The following is an 18,764-nucleotide window of genomic DNA, read 5'->3' on the forward strand; positions in this document are numbered from 1 at the left end:
AAACACAAATAAAATGTATATGTTCTGTTGTGGCCAAATGGCCATATGAAATATTTACAGTTCAAAAATTGAAAAGAGCCAAATATTAATGAATTTAGAATTATTTGTTTATATTATTGTTTATTCTGGCTTATTTTGGTTTTACATTTTGTTAATTGATTTGGGGGTATTTGTGCATTATTTTTCCCTCTATGGGGCGGAGCCGCGGCGTGTCGGCAGTGTAATTTAAGTTGATTAAGGACACCTGGGGGGAGAGTGAGAGTGGGGAAGTGGAACAGTCTTTTGACTGCAAAGGGCCGCTTAGGATATACATTATATAGCGATCTGTTTGTTTATTTTATTTTGTGAAGTTTATTTTTGCTTTTTTCTATTTTCTATTAATAAATATAGTTTATAAGTTGACTTTGGATCCGCGGCTGCCTTTTGTTTTTATTTGATAGCGTGTTAAACCCGCTCAGCAACGGCTTACCTAATTGATTTTGTTTGAGTCTATGAATTGTTGATGGTGTATGTATGAATATGATTAGATTTTATAAAGAGTTACATGTAACACCACAATAAAAAGAAATAGGCTTAGTAGGATAACTGCCATGACAACATGATGCAGCTAAATGAGACTCGTGTTTACGCCCACTTTTTTTCCTCAGGTTATGAAGAGAACCTACCTCTTGTTAGTGATGATGGGAACCCTCCAGCCTTTGACCTGGCTCAGTTCTGTATCTGACACGTCTATCTGCAGAGGAAGCTTTGGCACCCAGACAGTGAGCAGCAGCTGAGCAGAGAGGTGCAGGTAGGTGAAGTTTACCGCCAGGGACTGGCGACCGCGCATTTCTTTACCATTCACTAAAACCTGGTCGCAGTTTGGGGAAACCTGAGGAGAGAAAAATAGGAGAAGAAGAATGTGAGGAGCTGTGTTCAAATCCTGAGAAGGTGCTTGCAGAGTCGGACATCCAACTGACCTCATTGAGACTAAACTCTGTGACTTCTCCAGAATCTAATGCAGCCACTGTTTTGTTTTCCTTAAGCACAGCCTGAAGGCAGTTTTCATCAGAGCTTTCATGCTCTCACAGCAAATATGATATTTTGTCACTTATTGCTTTTATTTTTATTCATTTTGTAAAGCATTTTAGAAAAGTGTTTTGAAAAGTGCCCTATGAAGAATGGTTAATAATAAGCTTGTCTGCCACATCCTTCCTGCCACATATTGCAGCATTTTGAGAATACCAAGAGAGCTCATGTCACCTCCACAATCTGAAACACAACGTATTTAAAGTGGTACATGTGGAAGTCGAAAACCAGTACATCATTTTGATATATTGCCTAGGCAATATGGAGTATCAGAGTAAAAAATAAACATCATAATTGTTGGAAAAAAACTGCCAGAGCTGACATTTAAAACGCTTTCACTGACATTACTCTTCACTTGCAGCACACTGTCGCTGTTTTTTAAAATCATAACATGATGAGTAGGGATGCACGGCCAGTAATCGCCCTGTTGACAGACATCAGCACATCAGCAAATAATGTGGCATGAATCGATGTCAGTAGATGATGTTTATCTATTGTGCCACATCAATTTAATACATGACATCAATTACACCTAACTACTGATTCATAGTGATTTTTATTGGGCAAATGAAGTCACCTGTTGCATAAAATCTGACTTGATCTCATTGTCAAATACGAGAGAAAATGGCGGCATCATGAAAGTCTCACACCAAAAGAAGTCATGAAACACAATTGGCTAAATCTCTAATGATAACCCATCTGAAACAGGTACACTTTTAGGGGTCTATATTGTGTTTGATCAGTGTATTACTTGGCGGACTTCTTGAGAGGCCGCATATTAGGAAGAAAGGTCGTTGTGCTCTCAAAACTGACTCGCTAAACAAAACACTAGATTACCCACAGGTATGCTAACTATTTCTGCAGTGGGGAGAAGTAAGTAAGTGCATTTACACAATTTGCTGCTAAAAAGGAATAAAAATGTTTCCCCTTTCTAAAATATTTTTGAAAATAACAGACCCTTTTACAACTTTAATCAAACTATATATTTTAATCAAAACACTGCAGATTATATCTGTTAAGTAAAATATCCTCCTTAACTATAACCTCTCAGTTTCCATACAGTCTTGTCTATTGGTCATTTTTTTCAGCCTGACCTGAAATCACAGGTGAGTGTTCTTAAAAGCATCATTACATGCTGGCTGTTTGCAGCTGTTACCGTGATTATGGAAATGCACATATCTGCTTTTAGATGCTCTGCTCTAAATTTTCCAATTAGACCGAATCTGAAGTGGATAACAAAATGCATGTAGACACTGGATTATTATGGTTGTATTTTAGAAAGTGGACAGCACCCAAACATACAATCTGACAGGCAGAACAATGAAAAACTGGGATTTAAGTCAGTTTCATTTCTCGCCTCAGCTTGTGTGACTGATTGAGATGGCGTGTTTTGGACAAATCGTCCTACGTAGTTTTAGCAACAATGGATTCATGCCGGGAGATAAGTGAGCATAACGCATTGAGGGATATTATTTTTCATTCTATCAAGTAGCTGTGTTTTTCCACTACATATGCACGGAATTGTATTTTATATTATGTTTAGTCAGGGTTATTTATTATTTTAGGCCTATCCAACATCACTACAAATACTTACATGCTACAATGAAAATGAAAAGTTCTTGCCAGAAGTGCTAAGATAACTTTTATTTACCCAAATTCCTATTAAGGATACAAAGATTAGTATGCAACAGAAAACAAATTCAACTACAATTTAGAAACAATGAATGCACTCATGTTTGCATCTTTTAAAGTCATTTCTAAATGTTATAGGAGAAAAGTTAATATTTTACCACAACATTCACTTTTACAGACTTGATTCATCTAATTGAATTGAACCGCCTAAAAACTATCATTATGATTTCATTTTTATACGACAGAACTTCTCCGACTGCACAAAGGTCAAATCTATCACAATGTGAAAGTATGAAATGGTTTCAATTGCAGAAATCTATTTTGAATGTATTTACTTCCATTCTCTTCCACTCCCTGTCACTCCTGCTCATTATTTTTGATTCCTTGCATGTCCACAATCATTCACCTATTCCTGGCATGTGTAGAACTTCTCCTCCCCCCTCTTTCTTTACCCTACACTTATCCTCCCTCCCTCTTGCGCTCAGCTTTATTCCCTTATTATCTCCCTCGCCCTCTTTCATCTCTCCACGTTACACTTATCCCGCGCACCTCGTTCTTTTCTCCCCCACCACTTCCTATTTCACTTTCAGCCTCACATTTAACGTCCACTCCTTTTGTCAGACTTCCTCTGTCTGCCTGTCTCAGATAGACCGCCTGTCTGTCCATGGCTGTCTGTCTGTCTGTCTGTCTGTCTGTCTGTATGCACTTTCATTGTTTGTTAACCTTTCTTTTACTTTCTAAGGTAAGTCTATGAATTTCCATAGATGAGGTTTATTCCCTCCTTCACCTCATTTCTGCTTCACATGCATTCCAATGCTCTGTTTTTAAATGAATATGTGTATTTTTAACATTGATTTACCTGGGCTACAGTTCCCTGGTGTGTCACAACAGTTGATTTTTATCTAGTCATACCCATTTTTACAAGGTTGCGGACCAGAGAGCCTCAATTGATATCTTTCCAGGAGGAATTCCAGCTTGCAAATCTTTCCTCTCTCCTTTCCTCTTATTTACCCCAAAATAATCAATAATTCTACTGCAACATTATTATTTTACCGTATACCATGTCATGTGCCACGTCATTTTTTCTGCAACCTTTGGGTGTCCATATTAACGTTTCATGTTAAAAGTGCAGAATCTTGGGGCACGACGGTAATTTAATGGTTAGTGTGCGCGCCCCATATACGGAGGTTCGGTCCTCCAGGCGGGTGAACCCGGGTTCAAATCTGATCTGTGGCTCCCGCATGTCGTTCCCCACTCTGTCTCCCTGATTTCTGACTCTATGAACTGTCCTATCTCTAAAATAAAGGCATAGAAAGCTCATAAATACATCTTTAAAAGTGCAGAAAGTCAAACAAGTTGAATATGTGATCCATAGATAGATCCCTCCATTTTTAGAATAATGTGCAGGTCTAAACTCTGTAGCTCTGTGCGCAGCCATTTACTTCTTATTATGTGATTGGTTGAGTTCTCAAGTCTGCACAGTAATGCACAATACTGACCTGCAGCTCTCACATTCCTGACAGGCAGCTCTTTTAATTTTCTCAGCACTTAATGGGAATGAAAATAGAGCGGATAAAAGATGTGAACGCAACCATGCTCAAACAATGAAATTAACCGCTATATGGCGTAATTATAAACGGCTCCTGCTGCTTCAAAAACCATTGTATCATTTAGTCCTCTGCACTTTAGATGTGGAAGCAGGAAGAGGGTCATTGATGGCCTCTCAGTAATAACAAAAAAAAAAACCTTCACAGTTAGCAGGATTGACTCAGACTGCGAGTGGTTGCCATGGTTGCTTCTTTTTCTTTCAGCTTTTTGGCCAATTTGCAAACCAACTATGTGCATACTGCCACCTGCTGTACCAGAATGTGAACATACAAAAGTGTAATCGGGCACAGAACGATGTTACTAATGTGAACGCAGAACAGTGGGGGAGGGTGGAGCAATCGTGCTCGGTCATGGTAAGAAAGAATTGTGTCTAATGTGAAAACGCCCTAAATTGAAGGTTACACTGACTGCCATTCTCGATGTATGTAACACATCTCTCAGCTATCAAAAAGAATGTGAAAAATGAAAGAGTAAAATATGTCAAAGATAGGCTCTACACAACCAACATGTCTGGGTGTGATAATGACATTCAAAGGTTATGATATTTCAGCCCTTATAAAACATTTTTCACAACATCTAACGTTAAAATATTGAATTCAGGTTTGCGTCAGCTTCTGGCAGAGTATCTCTTCTTTCCTGATAAGAGAAGAATCTACACACACATTGTGTGGGGTGACATTTTTTTGGCTTCTGAAGAAACTCTTTGATCTCCAAAGAGGTTAACATTTTGTAGATCAGAGCTAAACCATTTCCTCTCTATCTCCTCTCACCTTCTAATTTCTTTCAATATTTTATTCTCTCTGCGTCTGCTCCCCAAACATAAAAGGAAAAGTGCCCAACCCTCCTCCTTTTTACTTTCTCTTTTCAATTTGTCTTTTTCTTCCTTTCCTTTAACTTTCTTTATATCTGGCCCAACATTCCCCGTTTCCCTTTCTTGACCTTCTCGTTTCCTTTTGTCTCCGCCTCGCCCTCCCTCCTTCATCGCTCAGCCTGCCTCTTCATCTTCCTCTCTCTCTGAAACCTGATTTACCGCTTGTTAACATCAAAGGGATGTGCGACTGTTGGTGCCTCAAACTATTTCTGCAAATCATTTTTATATTCCAGGTGTAAATCAGTGTGGAAATGACGCTCGCTTACTGAGGCAATGTTCAGTTTCCAATGAAGGTAAAGACAGACGTCAAGGGAATGCACAATGGTTCTGCTTGAAGTGAAACGGCAGCCATTGTCCTGCTCTGTCATTTCTACCACAGGTTTGCTGAATTACTTTTTCTCCATGGCTGAGTACCCCCAAAGGAAAGTTCTAGAAACATCAAGTTTCACTTCGTTTTGTCAGCACTTTGAGAATTTGATGAAAAAAAAACCTTAAAACTTTTCATCCCGGTCACACAGGAGTTTTAGTTTTTACTAACTAAACTCCACAGCACAGTGGAATAAACTCAGAACTAAAATGATAATAGAAAATGTATGTGTTTCAATTAAAAGATATATGACTCAGGGCGCTGGTGGCGCAGTGGTTAGAGCGTGCGCCCCATGTATGGAGGCAGCCCAGGTTTGAATCCGACGTGTGGCTCCTTTCCCGCATGTCATTCCCTACTCTGTCTCCCTGATTTCCGACCCTATACACTGTCCCTGTTTCTCTAATAAAATCTTAAAAAAAAAATAAAAAAAATAAGATATATGACCTATGATATTTACTTTATTTAGAAAGAGCATGGTAAAGATACATCAATTAACATAATAATATTTGCCAAAAAAGGCCAAGCTCTTTAAATCACTGATTCTGAATTCTACTTTCCCTGTGCTAAAGGGCAGAATAACAAAATTAGCGACTAGATAGTAAAATGTTTTGTGCAGAGGCGCTAAAAAGCCCAAAATTCAGCACAATATTTTACTTAAAAAATTGCTACACCACGACACAGTGACAGAGGGTCTAACATCCCTCAAGTGGACAGAAACTTGGCAAACAAATGAATCTTATTATTGCTTTGTATCTGCTTGATTTGTGAATAAAGGATTATTTGTGATCAGTGCTTGTTTCTCGTGTCCTGGTGAGGTTATAATCGGCCATTGAATGTTTTAAAACAATAGCCTGAGGAAGAGAGTTCTTCTTTTTTTAATCTCAATTTACACTTTTCCCTTTTTGTTCAATCTTTTTGCCATATTCAGTGTTCTGTGTGTGTGTGTGTCCATGTGTGTCCGTGTGCGTGCGTGTGTGTGCACGTGTGTGTGTGTGTGTGTGTGTGTGTGTGTGTGTGTGTGTGTGTGTGTGTCCGTGTGTGTGTGTCCTCAGGGAACAGAGTTTGGGAGCAATGTGCCAAAACAGACTAACAAGCGCTGCCAGACACAGAATGTGGAGTTGGCACCACACACAGAAAGAATTAATGCACAAATACACACGAACACATCACCAACACAAACACAGCTGTGGACCAGTGAGGGTAAAAGTATTCTGTTTTGTTTAAAATTTCTACACTGTGAAGACTCACTGCAGCAGAAGCCCACACGTATTGGCAGCAAAATGTACAAAAGTTCAGATTCTTTCATTTGAGAACGCTCAAACGCTGTTAAACACTTAAACGTGTTCAAGGTTAAAACATGGTACTTGAGAAACAAGTAAAATTGAAAATACTCAAAATATCCCTGTTTGCTGTGTCTTTGCTCAGAGTTCATGGTTGCAGCCCTGCTGTGTCAGTGACCATGCCTGATTGTCCAACCAGAAGAGAGAGAGCATTGAATTAAATGGGAAATCCAAGGACTGGTAAGTGCTTAAAGAGAGGAGTACAAAACCAAAGAGGTGGCCAAAACACCCATCTCCAATAGCTTCATTTTAAATGACATGTATCGACTCAGAGCAGATAAATACTTCTTCCTCCTTCAGTTACACCTGCTCTTTTTAAGTCTTTTCCACTTTTCTCTTCAGTTTCTATTTTGTCTTCTTCTTCTGCTGAGCAAAGTGTAATGTAGGTTTATTGACCTGATGTGTTTCACAATCTTTCGCCAAAAAAAGGGTTAAAGAAGTTTAAGTAGTGTGCACAGCATTACAACAATCAGCTTTGGCAAAAAGGACGATGACTTATTATGATCACTTGTATGGTTCAAAGTACATTTGATATCGCTTTATTTGGACTATGAATAAGAGGCCTTGGGCATCTGTGTTTCATCTTCTTTCACTATTTTTGACCTCATAAGTCTCGATACTGAAATATCTTAATATGGCAGAGGTTTGCAAATGTGAAAGTGATTGTGATTTTTTGATTATCATGCTTTATGCTGGCCTAAGTAGATTTTTAGACAAGATGAGTCACCACTTAAATGTGTATTTTTTTTGTAGTCATGCAGTTGACAGATAAACAGTTCATGATTCAGGAAGTTGCTATATCACTGCACCATGTGATACCACGATCAGCTAAGCTTCCAGTCTGCATGTTAAAGGAAAACTTCTTTTTGTTTTTTGAAAATCTGTTATCAGTTAAGTAGTGGAGAGTTTAATGAGAAAGACTGATAATAAGCCTTTAGCTGTCTTTATATAAATTTACAGTCAAGCCAAGTTAGCGTTACACAAGGACAGCTAGCTCAGCTCAGGAGTAGGAATTGTAGCAGTAGCAGCATTTCTGTCGTTGACAGCACATTTCAAGTTAATTTAACCTTGTGCACATTTCATGTGTTGTTATTGTGCTACAATTCACTGTTTTACTGTGCTTAAATAAACCACTTGTAGCTCTAGCACCGTACCAGATTAAAGACTTGATCCATTTTCTCGTTTAACTGTGGGTAGAAAGTGAAGAAGGATACTTTCTGTAACAACAGACTATTCCTCTAAACCTGAGCTAAAAATATGTTTAGCTTTTGTCACAAATATACCCATAGGGTATTTGATTCAATTTGGATTGTTACCAAAGAAACAGCTTTTCATATGAGAGACTTGTCACAATTAGTTTGAAGAGCACAAGGCCAAAAACATTACTTGAAGATTTGAACTCCAAAAAGCGTTCTACCATTGTCGATGAACAAGTCTGTTGAAATCCTGAAAGAATAAACATGATGGTACTTTTTTTTTCAGTTCAAAAATAAAGAGAGTTATAAAGTTAAATGTATTGGAACAGACAATATGCGGAAGCTGTGGTACTTGATGTGATATATTTAATGAAGGGATAATAAAAGCCATTACTATATAGCTGGGGGAGGGGGGGGCACAGATTTAACCTTTTTAATGCTTAGAAAGAAGAAAAGGATGCATCCATACATCCATCAAAAATGGCAGCTATCACAAAAAAAGAGAAACACACACTGACAGACACAAAAATGCAAAACTAGAAATAGACACACACACACTCTAAGAACAAGTGTATTGGTGTTTGTGCAAGTAAACAGCTGAGTTGGAAGTTTAAGGACACTGAAGAATGGATTTAATCTCTCTGTTTCCAAGAAGCACAAACACACACAAACACACACACACATATACACACACACACAAGCAGGAGCGGAAACTAGAGGGAAAGTAAAGCGAGAGAAAAACCTAAAGAGACAGAGGTAAAAAAGGAGCAAAGGAAAAAACATCGCAAAGAGAGTAAAAGTGTAGATCTCAGCAGTTAGGACTTGTTGAAAACACAGAGGCCAGAAAAAAAACTGTCTTCACCTTCATCAAATAACACGAAACTACAACCACAACAATTGTAGAAACCCTCCAAAGACCACTGTTGGAAACTTTCCTAACTCCTCAGCAGCAGCAGCACAGACTGGATTCTTTGAAGGCTGTTTTGTGAGAAAGTAGTTCCTAAACCTTTTCCACATTTTCTTTGCCTCTAAAAGCAGCGACACAAAGAGTGTCACACGCATACTCACAAACAAGCCTATAGGAAAAAAATCATTTTTTCCCCTGAGAAAATCTCACAGTTTTTTTTTTCCATGTAAAAAAGGTGGTGAATGTTTTGTAACAGCTTCTCTCGAGTGTCTGATGCTCTCATACTTTCTTATCATTGTATGAAAACAACCTATACGCTAACAATATGTGCTCCGGGTTGCAACAGATGCTCAGACTCCTTCATTAGTGTAGCAGATTCACAGCAATTTTGACAGCCAACATTTGAAATCTGTGAGATAGAATTCATCTGTAGTGTACGTGTTAAACCGTCTACAGTTAAAGTGGGACATTATGCATGCGGGAACCTCTGACCCACAGACCTCAGGCTTGTTCCCGACTAAACGTTTTATTCTGGGAATTTATGAAAAGGTTAATTGATGGTCATGTCTCAATGATGTGCGTGAATGTGAAGCCTTTGTTACAATACCACTTTTTACTGTGCTGTGTCAAACCACCTGCTGCTCTTTTTTTATCGTCCTCCCCCAGAGGATCCTTTGCTTTTTCTTTGAGTATCAGACCTTAAAAGCACAAGTGCTGTTGGTTTAGAGGCACCTGCGGCTCATGTTATTTCATACTAATCTGTTTCTACTTGTTACCACCAGGCATTTATAATTACTGTTAAAATATAGTTTTCAGACATCCCTCGTGACTTCTTTTTACTTAAAAAACTGATTAAATGCCCTTTTTCCTGTGATTGTGAGAAAACACTCTGGGAGCTGACTTTGACTGACCACTTCTACCAGTTCACACACATTTGGTCTGCGAGCATAAGCTTTCCTTAAGAAGATGGTGATGAAGTACACACGATCCTACAGACCTTTTTTGTGTTTGAACGCATTGGTGACTTGTTTTGTGTTCACATCAGGAAGTTATGGACCATCTGGAAGCCTTCTCTAAATATTTGAAATGTTTGGCAGCGAAAGATAAATTGTCTAACAGTGACAAGCTAAACCCTTAGCAATGGGGTTAGGTTTCCCGACCCATACTCACTATCGACTCTGTGGGTCAAGGATCCAACTAAATGGCCTAAGCAACAGTGGCCGCACGTCTTCATATACCTAGTGAAGAAACCCAGCGTCTATACTTAAGAAAAACTTAAGGCATACAATTCTCTCAATACTTACAATTTTGTAATTTGCTGTTATGTCCAGGACATTCAACACTGACATTTTTCAGAGGGTTTTTGTGTATGCCATTGGCAAGACATAAAGAGCAGCTGTACAAGATGTTATATAGACGTCTGTGTTGTGCTTTAAAAAGGGACTTTAACGCAACACTTTTTCCCTTATACCATGACTCTGACCTGCTTCTCCGTGTTTCTCTCCACTTGCTTCACCACGATGCTTGTGCGACTGCTGTGATGTAATCAGGGCGCTTACTCCAAATTGGTCTATGTTTTCAAGTTCTGCTTTACCTGACTTGTTTTTATCACTGACTGCTTTTTAACACAAAAAAAAACAAACTGATTAAACACCCTTTCTCCTTACAAACAATGATTGTGAGCATTTGTTGGAATAATATGTAACATTATAGAAAAAAAGTGAGAAAGGGGTAGGAATTGTCCAATTATTGGTTCGAAATAAATAATTCACCCTTTCATTCGTTCACTTTCTCTGTGAGTGGAGTTGTGCAAAAACAGGGGAGAGGGCCGAAAAGAAGACTGATGAAGGCTGAGCTAATGGAAGTCTAAGTTCAAACGTGAGCAGGCTTAAATCAATAAATATAAAAACACACAAAGCTCAGGCAACGCTAGAAAACATCACAGTATAACTTTCAAACTAACTGCCTTTTTTTAAAATTTTCTCAAGCTAGTGCCTTAACTAACAGGACAAAGTGAAAGTGAATCAGGTTTATACACCTGCTGGATTTAAGTATTTGAACTATGTGCTCCAGGTGTATATCCTCTAGATGTTGCTAAGCTCTCTTAAAAAATCAAACCTATACCAAGAGAAAGAAAAACTAACAATAACAAAAAAAAACTTTTTTGACTCTTTTTACGTGAGGTATTGCATAAACTAATTCACAGACTATGGAATGAGTTTAATCTTTTTACACTTCTTTATAACTTGACTCCTCTTCACTTCCTCAAAACCTCCTCAGGAGTCCCGAAACTCAACCACCCACTCACCCCCATTTACACACGATATCCCCAAGCTGAGTCATTTATTTTAATACATAGTCATCTTCCTTCAAGCTAAGTGATCAGTCTAAATTCTTCAGTTTTTTCTTCCCCTTTTTCAGGTTTTCCTATTAGTCTCACAGATGTATATTTTCTCCCTGCAACACAATCCATCCATCTCGCTTGCTCTCTGATTTCCTCTACCAGTCTTTTTTCTCTGTTTGTTTCACACTCTCCCTCCTTCCCTCTCTGCCCATTTCTCTTGTTCTCAGCCTCGGGCAATCCAATCCATCTGACTTTTAAGAATCATATCATCCAATAAGGGCCCACTCGGTAGACAGGGGCGGGCCCTGAGGGACAGACTAACCAACTCTCTGATGGGATTAGACCTCCCACCTGTCCATCATTTAAGGAAACCCACAATGGGCCAATCGCCTCAGCACATAGTTTCATATGGCTGTCACTTAGGTAAGAGATTTAGTTTCTTTTGGCAAGCACGCACACGCACACACGCACACACGCACACACGCACGCACACACACAAACACAAACACAAACACAAACACAAACACACACACACACACACTCTCACACACACACACACACAATGCACCCATTAGCAGCATGTAGGGCCCATATATTACTTGGATTTGGCTGGGATAATAGACAGCTGATCGAGAAAGCGGTTGGAGGGGACCCACACACACATTAGTAGCATATCACTGGCCTGTCATTTTGAATTTGGTAAAGGAGGCAGTAAAATGTTCTCTAATGGCTATTTGCACTCTGCTTTTATCCACGATGAAATTGTCTAATCGAGAGAGACAGAAGGACAGAGAAAGAGAGTGACAGGAGACGTATGGAAAAAACAAGTATTGGAAAAAAAACTGAGGGAGGAGTCCAAGACAAATTTCCCACTGGGACAATATTTAATCTTAATCTTAAAAGAGATGAAAAGTATGAAGAGAAAGAGACTTGAAAAATTAAAAGAGAAGACAAACGTGCTGGTTTAACTTGGCTTTATCATTTCAATAGGTGGTGTATTTTTTTTTAATATAAAAATAAGATTAATGGAAACATTTGAAAAGTAATTTTGCTGCTTTGAAATTAATGTCCTGTGGTTGGTCAATACATTGAGCGTAAACGGAACGGATCCAGAGAAGAAGAGGAGAGAGGGACAAATGGGAGAGGGAGAGGAGTCCCGCTCTGTGGATGGCAGCGGGGACAGTGGGAAGTGGCTTTTGTTGGTCTATAACACAATTTTTTACTTTTCACAACTACCTTGGCATCTGTGTGTCTTGATGCAGAACCCGTGCTGATGATGTTGCTTCCATAAAGGACAGTCATATATTGCGATAAGGCGGATATAATCTGCACAATGCTTTTTGTTTGAATTCGAATGCTTTTTTTTATTTACTAAACAATAATCTTTAAAATCAGCTACACCTTCATGATGCATCTGCCACCCATAACTTTTTAGCACAAGAAAAATTACAATTGGTAATATTCTATTTACAATGAAATTGTCACAGGCCATACAGCTCCCTTTTGAATCCCCTTTTCTTTGAGATGAGACAATGACAAGGTAGTTCGCAGAATCTATCTTAACTTGAAAGACTTTCTTTCTTTGACTGCCCTGTCTTTGTCAGGGAAGTCTGCCGGGCTTTAGTTAGAAGCAAGAGGGTTTCTCTGCACGGGTTAGCATTTGTGTGTAGGAGTGTGTGTGTGTGTGTGTCTGTGGTTGTGTATATGTCTTTATGTCCTGTATTTTAATGCATTCTTTTTTTTTGCTCGAAAGTTCTTGCCCTTGTGTGAATTAGTATTCTTATTAGCATAGGGATATAAGTCAACACTGGCCCCAATATGTCTGTTTATGGCCCCTATTGTGGCCTAGATGTGTGTGTGTGGGCTTGTGAGTGTGTGTGTGAGTTAAGGGGTGCTTTTTAAAGTGTCCGTGTTTGCTGTTAGAGCCGCTCTTTTTGCTTGATTCTGATGGTTTTAAAAATAACTTTTAAAGAAAGAAAAAACGTATAACACAGCAGCTCTTTTCATGTGCTCGTCATTCTTCTATCCTGCACTGACATAAAAAATATCCCTCTCATGAGTTACAGCGAAGAATTAAATTAGGTAAGTTAATAAACGTAAAGGAGAACTCCATGTTCTTTACTACGTCTCATAAAGAGCTGGACTTGCCTGATTTTATGAGAAGCGGTGATAAAATTATGGAAACGTTGGCAGAAGAGGATTTTAATATTAAGCTTTTTACTCCCTTGTACTTCTCTGATTACAGGTGACCATGGCAACCCCTCTAAGTTAGACTGCTTTTAAGAATACTTAAATGAATGCACTGAATACCTAAAAGCTTTTACTCAGAGCTGGAAATCGTGACTTGATGCTGACTGGGGCGTCTGTACTTTTGGCTGGTGCAACAAACAATATGAAAACTGTTAGAAAAAATCTTTGCAACAATTCACTATTTTAAATAAGAGAAAAATACACTTGTGTAAAGTTGCATGAAATTCTGCATTGTTACATGTGGCATTATATCAAATCTGTTGTGTGCAGCATGAAAACCTACACTATAGGTGTTGTGTTCATCAAGTCGTGACTTGACTTAGTGAACTGAGTAGGTTTCGATTTTTTGTTCAACATGCCCCTAAGTGGTACCAGTGGTTCCACAACCTCTTTCTCCTGGGCCTCCCTTTGGTAGATGAAACATGTTTCAATCCTCCTCAACTCTCAGCTAGTTTACATATCAACACATAAACATCGATCGATATACACACTGTCACACTGTCAGTCAAGCCCTTTGCTAACAAATTCTTACATATATAATTTATCTTAAACATTGTCCGTGAAAAAGTATGGAAAAGTGACTTCATTGTGACAACAAACTGAAAAAACTGACAAGCAAGTTTCACAGAGGAAGCAATTAAACTGATAATGCAACATGAAACTCATTTCTAAGAGTCATTGCTTTAAACAGATTTTTTAAAACCTGACTAAGACAAGAAATTTCCTAAAAATAGAACAAAATTATGAAAATATTCTTTAAAGATGTATACTTCAAGTCCTGCAATAATTCCAATCACTAGTTTGGCTTGTGTTGTGCTATAGACATTCTCAAGTCTGGTGCAGCTGTAAGACTCACACTCTAACTTCATTTTCAGTGAACGGCTTTGATCCATATTTGTGTTTATTAAGGCGACTGTAGAAAAATCTATATCACACAGGTAGGATGTGTCAAACAGAAGGAGTGTGGCTCTCTTCATTACCCCCAGAGTTGTACAGGTAAAGCTGAGGTCGAGGCGTAACTCGTCACATTTTCTTGCTTTTGTTTTAGTAGTTGTGATGTCTGGTACAGATTCAACTTTCGGTTTACCTGGAAAATCCTCTCACAAAATTTGCCATGATTTGCTGACAGTGTAAAACTGTTTGCATTGTTTTAATTAGCCTTGCTGCCCCCCCCCCCCCCCACCCCCATCCCCCTAGGGGCCACAGGCCCAACTTTGGGAATCACTGCGCTTACTGTACTTGTGATTAGCTACTGGTACTCTGCCCATTATTACCCTCTCAATTTTACAGTACATAGTTTCATAACATTTACTGAAGAAGACTTAAGTGGATGTAAACACCAGCGGTGTAATGCTGGATGGGCCTTACGCTTGACCTCCGTGAAAGCGGTTCAACAGCCTGGCCTTTTCTAATGTTAATGGCCCTGCAGAGGAAGCCGACGGCTGGCTGCTAACAAAAGAGCGCTGCAGAGCGAGATGCAGCAATACTGCAGCTGATTCAGACAATCCTCTGCCCCCCCCCCTCTGTCTTTTGCTATTTCTATGCTTTTTTCCTCCTCTGTGTTTTCACTCCCCGACTTTTTAAATAGGCTGAGAGCATGAGGAGACGTGGGAAACATGACAAAGAAGGGCAGGGGAAGAAATGGCTAGAAAGCGAGGCAATTTAGGAACTTGAAACAGCATCAAACTGCTCAGGATGCCTCCCAGAAAGGCTCCCCGGGGTGCTATTCTGGGCACGTCCGACTGGGAGGAGACCCCGGGGGCAGACCGACAACACACAGGAGAGATTATATATCCCGAGCAGCATGAGAATACCTCAGGATCCCCCAGGAGGAGCTGGAGGACATGGGTGGGGAGAGAGGACATCCCGGTTTGTCTACTTTTCCTGCTATCTCAAACTGAAATGATCGGACAACATTGAGCTAATGTTTTAGCGTGGAGGGAGAAATAAAAAATCCCTATCCAGATACTTTGTATCCCTTTAAATCAGTAAGTTAATATTTGATTGATAAATAAGCATAACGGTGGTATCTTGAAATACAGTCTAATAAAATTAAATGTTTCATTTTGTATGGCTTCGAGTCACTTTTTTCCTCTCTTTCTACCTCCATACAAGAACATTGATTTTTGCCCTATCCTGTACCCTTACCCTTATTTACTCTTATTGCCCTTATTTATTAACTGTCACTTTTACTATGTACATGTCCTTTGTCAGTTCATGCACGTATGAGCATAAACATGTGGGCCTGCAAATGAGGTACTGGTGTTTCACTTCACAGAGGATTTGTTACACACACATGTACAGTCTGTATGAGAAAGTAGATGTCAGCATTCAAATATTTAGTTAAAAACAAAAAAACAAGAACAAACCTGAAGAATAAAAAATATTTAAAACACAAGTTATTACAAATAACAAAAAAAAAAAACCTTAACAATCCTTGAAGGAATGAATATTAAGGGACAATCGGGGAAGGCTATCGAGTATAAGAGATCACTGTGTCAGATGTCCCGATCTCCTCTGGCAGATCATTTCAGAGCTTCAGATCCCTCACTACCCATCGGCCCCCTTCAGTTTTCAGAACACACAAAACGCCACTGCCCGAGGACCACCGTGTGTGTGTGAAAACTTATATAGTCTTCATTGGCTTACATTTTCTTCCTCATGAAACAAGACCGTAGATTTCTAAATGGAGTCCATGTTGTATCTTCTTGGTATTTTTTCAGTTGTAAAATATACCCAGGGATGTTCAAAGAAATGTAAAGTGTCACTGGTGCCTGACATCACAGCTCTAAAAGCAACACAACTCTGGGGCTTTTACCCAGCTTTACCCAATCTGAATAAACCACCACAGTTTTAATATTTCTCGATTTAATGTGGACATATATACCTAATAGTTTTACTTATGAAGATTTTAAAGGCTCCTGAAGCTTTTTTTGTTATAATAAGGTAAGTGCACTTTCCTGTGTTGGAATTCAATTTTGACGATTATAGAAGTGCTTTTTTATTAAATCCATTTACAGCACCACAGCCTCCATAAACTGCTGTTACTGGACATATAATGTTTATTTATCCTGCTGGGTTTGGGTTTGGAATTCTTGAATCTTGAAGGTATATTAGTCTCTTAGGTAGCATTTGTAAGCAGTTTGTATGACATTACCTCTAATCAGGGGAACACATTGTGTCATGTAAAGCACCAGCACACAAAACAAAGCAGGTGACCTTATATTAGTCTTGGAAAATGGTCTCGTCTGTGAAGATTAAAAAACAAGATTTTAGCCCCCTTTTGGGTGGCTAAAAGGAATTTTGAGTTGATTTTTAAAAGTTCTGAGTTTAACTTGAATATTTTTAGGATAAAAGATTTGTAGATCTTTATATTATACAGTTCAGTTACATACTGAACAAATTCAAGGTAGCATGACTCGGGGTGTGAGAAAAAAAAAACATGCAACACTGACAACACTCAGCTGGTAATAACTATCCATTCTTACAAATACAGGTCAAGCACCGGGCAGAGAAGGCTGACATCCACACACGCACGCAGCAATCATGCACACTCAAACACACGCACACATCTGGGGACAGCTGTCTGTGGTGTCTGTCCATGAGTGCCAGTGATGAGCCGCTAATGCATCGCCAGGAAACAACATGGCTCCCTGAGGGCATGCAAAATGGAGTCATGGTAACAGCTGCCAAAATGTCAGGGTCATATAGATAGAAAGAGAGAGAGAGAGGGTGCTAATGCCAGTGGGGGGGACATTAGAATGGGTAGGGGGATACTGTGGTTGCTGAAGCCCCCCCTGCTGGCCAGAGTTCAACACATTTACAAGTCATATTAAAAAGTCTCTTACAACAATTTTTTCATAAAGTTTCTGTTTAAGGGCTTGTGGATACATTCATCTGATTGAGTGTATAAATACAGGACTGTGTGCCTTCACTTTATAGTTTGAAGTTTAGAGATCATACCAGACCAAAGAAAATAAAAAATAAATTAAAAAAGTCACCATTTACAAAATCCAAAGCCAACAACAACCAAAACGGGCTCCTTGGCTGAAAAAAACAGCCTACAGAAAAATACTGCATATTATTATTATTATGATCAATTCAGGTGTACAGTATATGTGTAGAATTGATTGTAGAAGTTTGGTGGCTTGCAGGACATGTACACGTTGCTTTTCATTTTGCTCTTAACCACAAGGAGCAGCAACTTACTCATTCTGAACTTGAGGAAATATGAATATTTTTGTGCATTAAAACTGCTTATAGGTGCAAATTCTGGTAAGACCTTTTTGTTTTTTTCTCTGCTTGTGTTGGTATTCAAGCTGGCATCTTGACCTTTTGACCAACGCCAAGTGTGTTTGCGTTTAGAAATAAGGTTTTGAGGTGTAACACATGGCACAACCCTACTTAAGTTATCAATACGTGTATTTTTGTGTTTTTATGCCTTTACTGGTTGTGTATTTTAGCATAGTGATTAGCAGCTAATGAGTTATTGATCGAGGCCGGTATATTTTATGGAGGTGAGAGGACAAGTGTGACACGGGGCTCATGACACCTCAGCTGTAATTCACACTCTGCTGCACACACATCCTTCTCCCCCCCCCCCCCCCCCCCCCCCTGCCCCCTTCATATTTAACTTTTCTCTCCACTTTACTTTTATTTCCCTTTCCACTCTTAACTCTAACTTTGTTTCTCTTTTCACTTAGTTACATAAAATACTTTATTTATCTCTCTCTTTACTTTTTATCTATTTAAAATATACTTAAGTTCAAATGAACCTCTTCCCTATTTTTGTCCTACCTTTTTTACAAGATTTTGAACAAGAGCAAACTTTTTCACTGTACCATGTGAAAATTTGTTGTTTTTTCACTCCTGTATTGTTAGTCAAAAACAGTTGTTATCCCACTAAACTATGTCAGACTATGCCCCTTTACTCAAACAAATCACTTCCATCACTTGTAACTTCAACTTGCAATTCACTGCACATAATAACTCAGTTGTTCTGTATAGTTCACTTCACTCCGTTATACTCTGGTTGTATAAACCTCCTATTTTATTTTGTATTTATTATCTATTCTGTTTTAATTTTTTAATTTTTTGTCATACCTACGGCTACTTGTCTTGTGTTGCTGCAACGTTCCCTCCAGGGATTTATAAAGTATTATCTTATTCTACAATTCTACA

The 18,764-nt window shown here is 38.9% G+C and overlaps 1 protein-coding gene across 1 annotated transcript in view; it reads right to left on the bottom strand.

Annotated features, from left to right (window-relative positions):
* si:dkey-215k6.1 (transmembrane protein 132C) overlaps window positions 1-18,764 on the bottom strand; it is a 241,505-nt gene that overhangs the window by 14,889 nt on the left and 207,852 nt on the right. Inside the window, exon 7 of the mRNA XM_065948557.1 lies at window positions 666-871. Coding sequence (XP_065804629.1) covers window positions 666-871 — 206 coding nt within the window. The remainder of the gene's footprint in view (window positions 1-665; window positions 872-18,764) is intronic.

This window comes from Labrus bergylta, chromosome 2, assembly GCF_963930695.1.
Source record: "Labrus bergylta chromosome 2, fLabBer1.1, whole genome shotgun sequence".
NCBI classification, from domain to species: domain Eukaryota; kingdom Metazoa; phylum Chordata; class Actinopteri; order Labriformes; family Labridae; genus Labrus; species Labrus bergylta.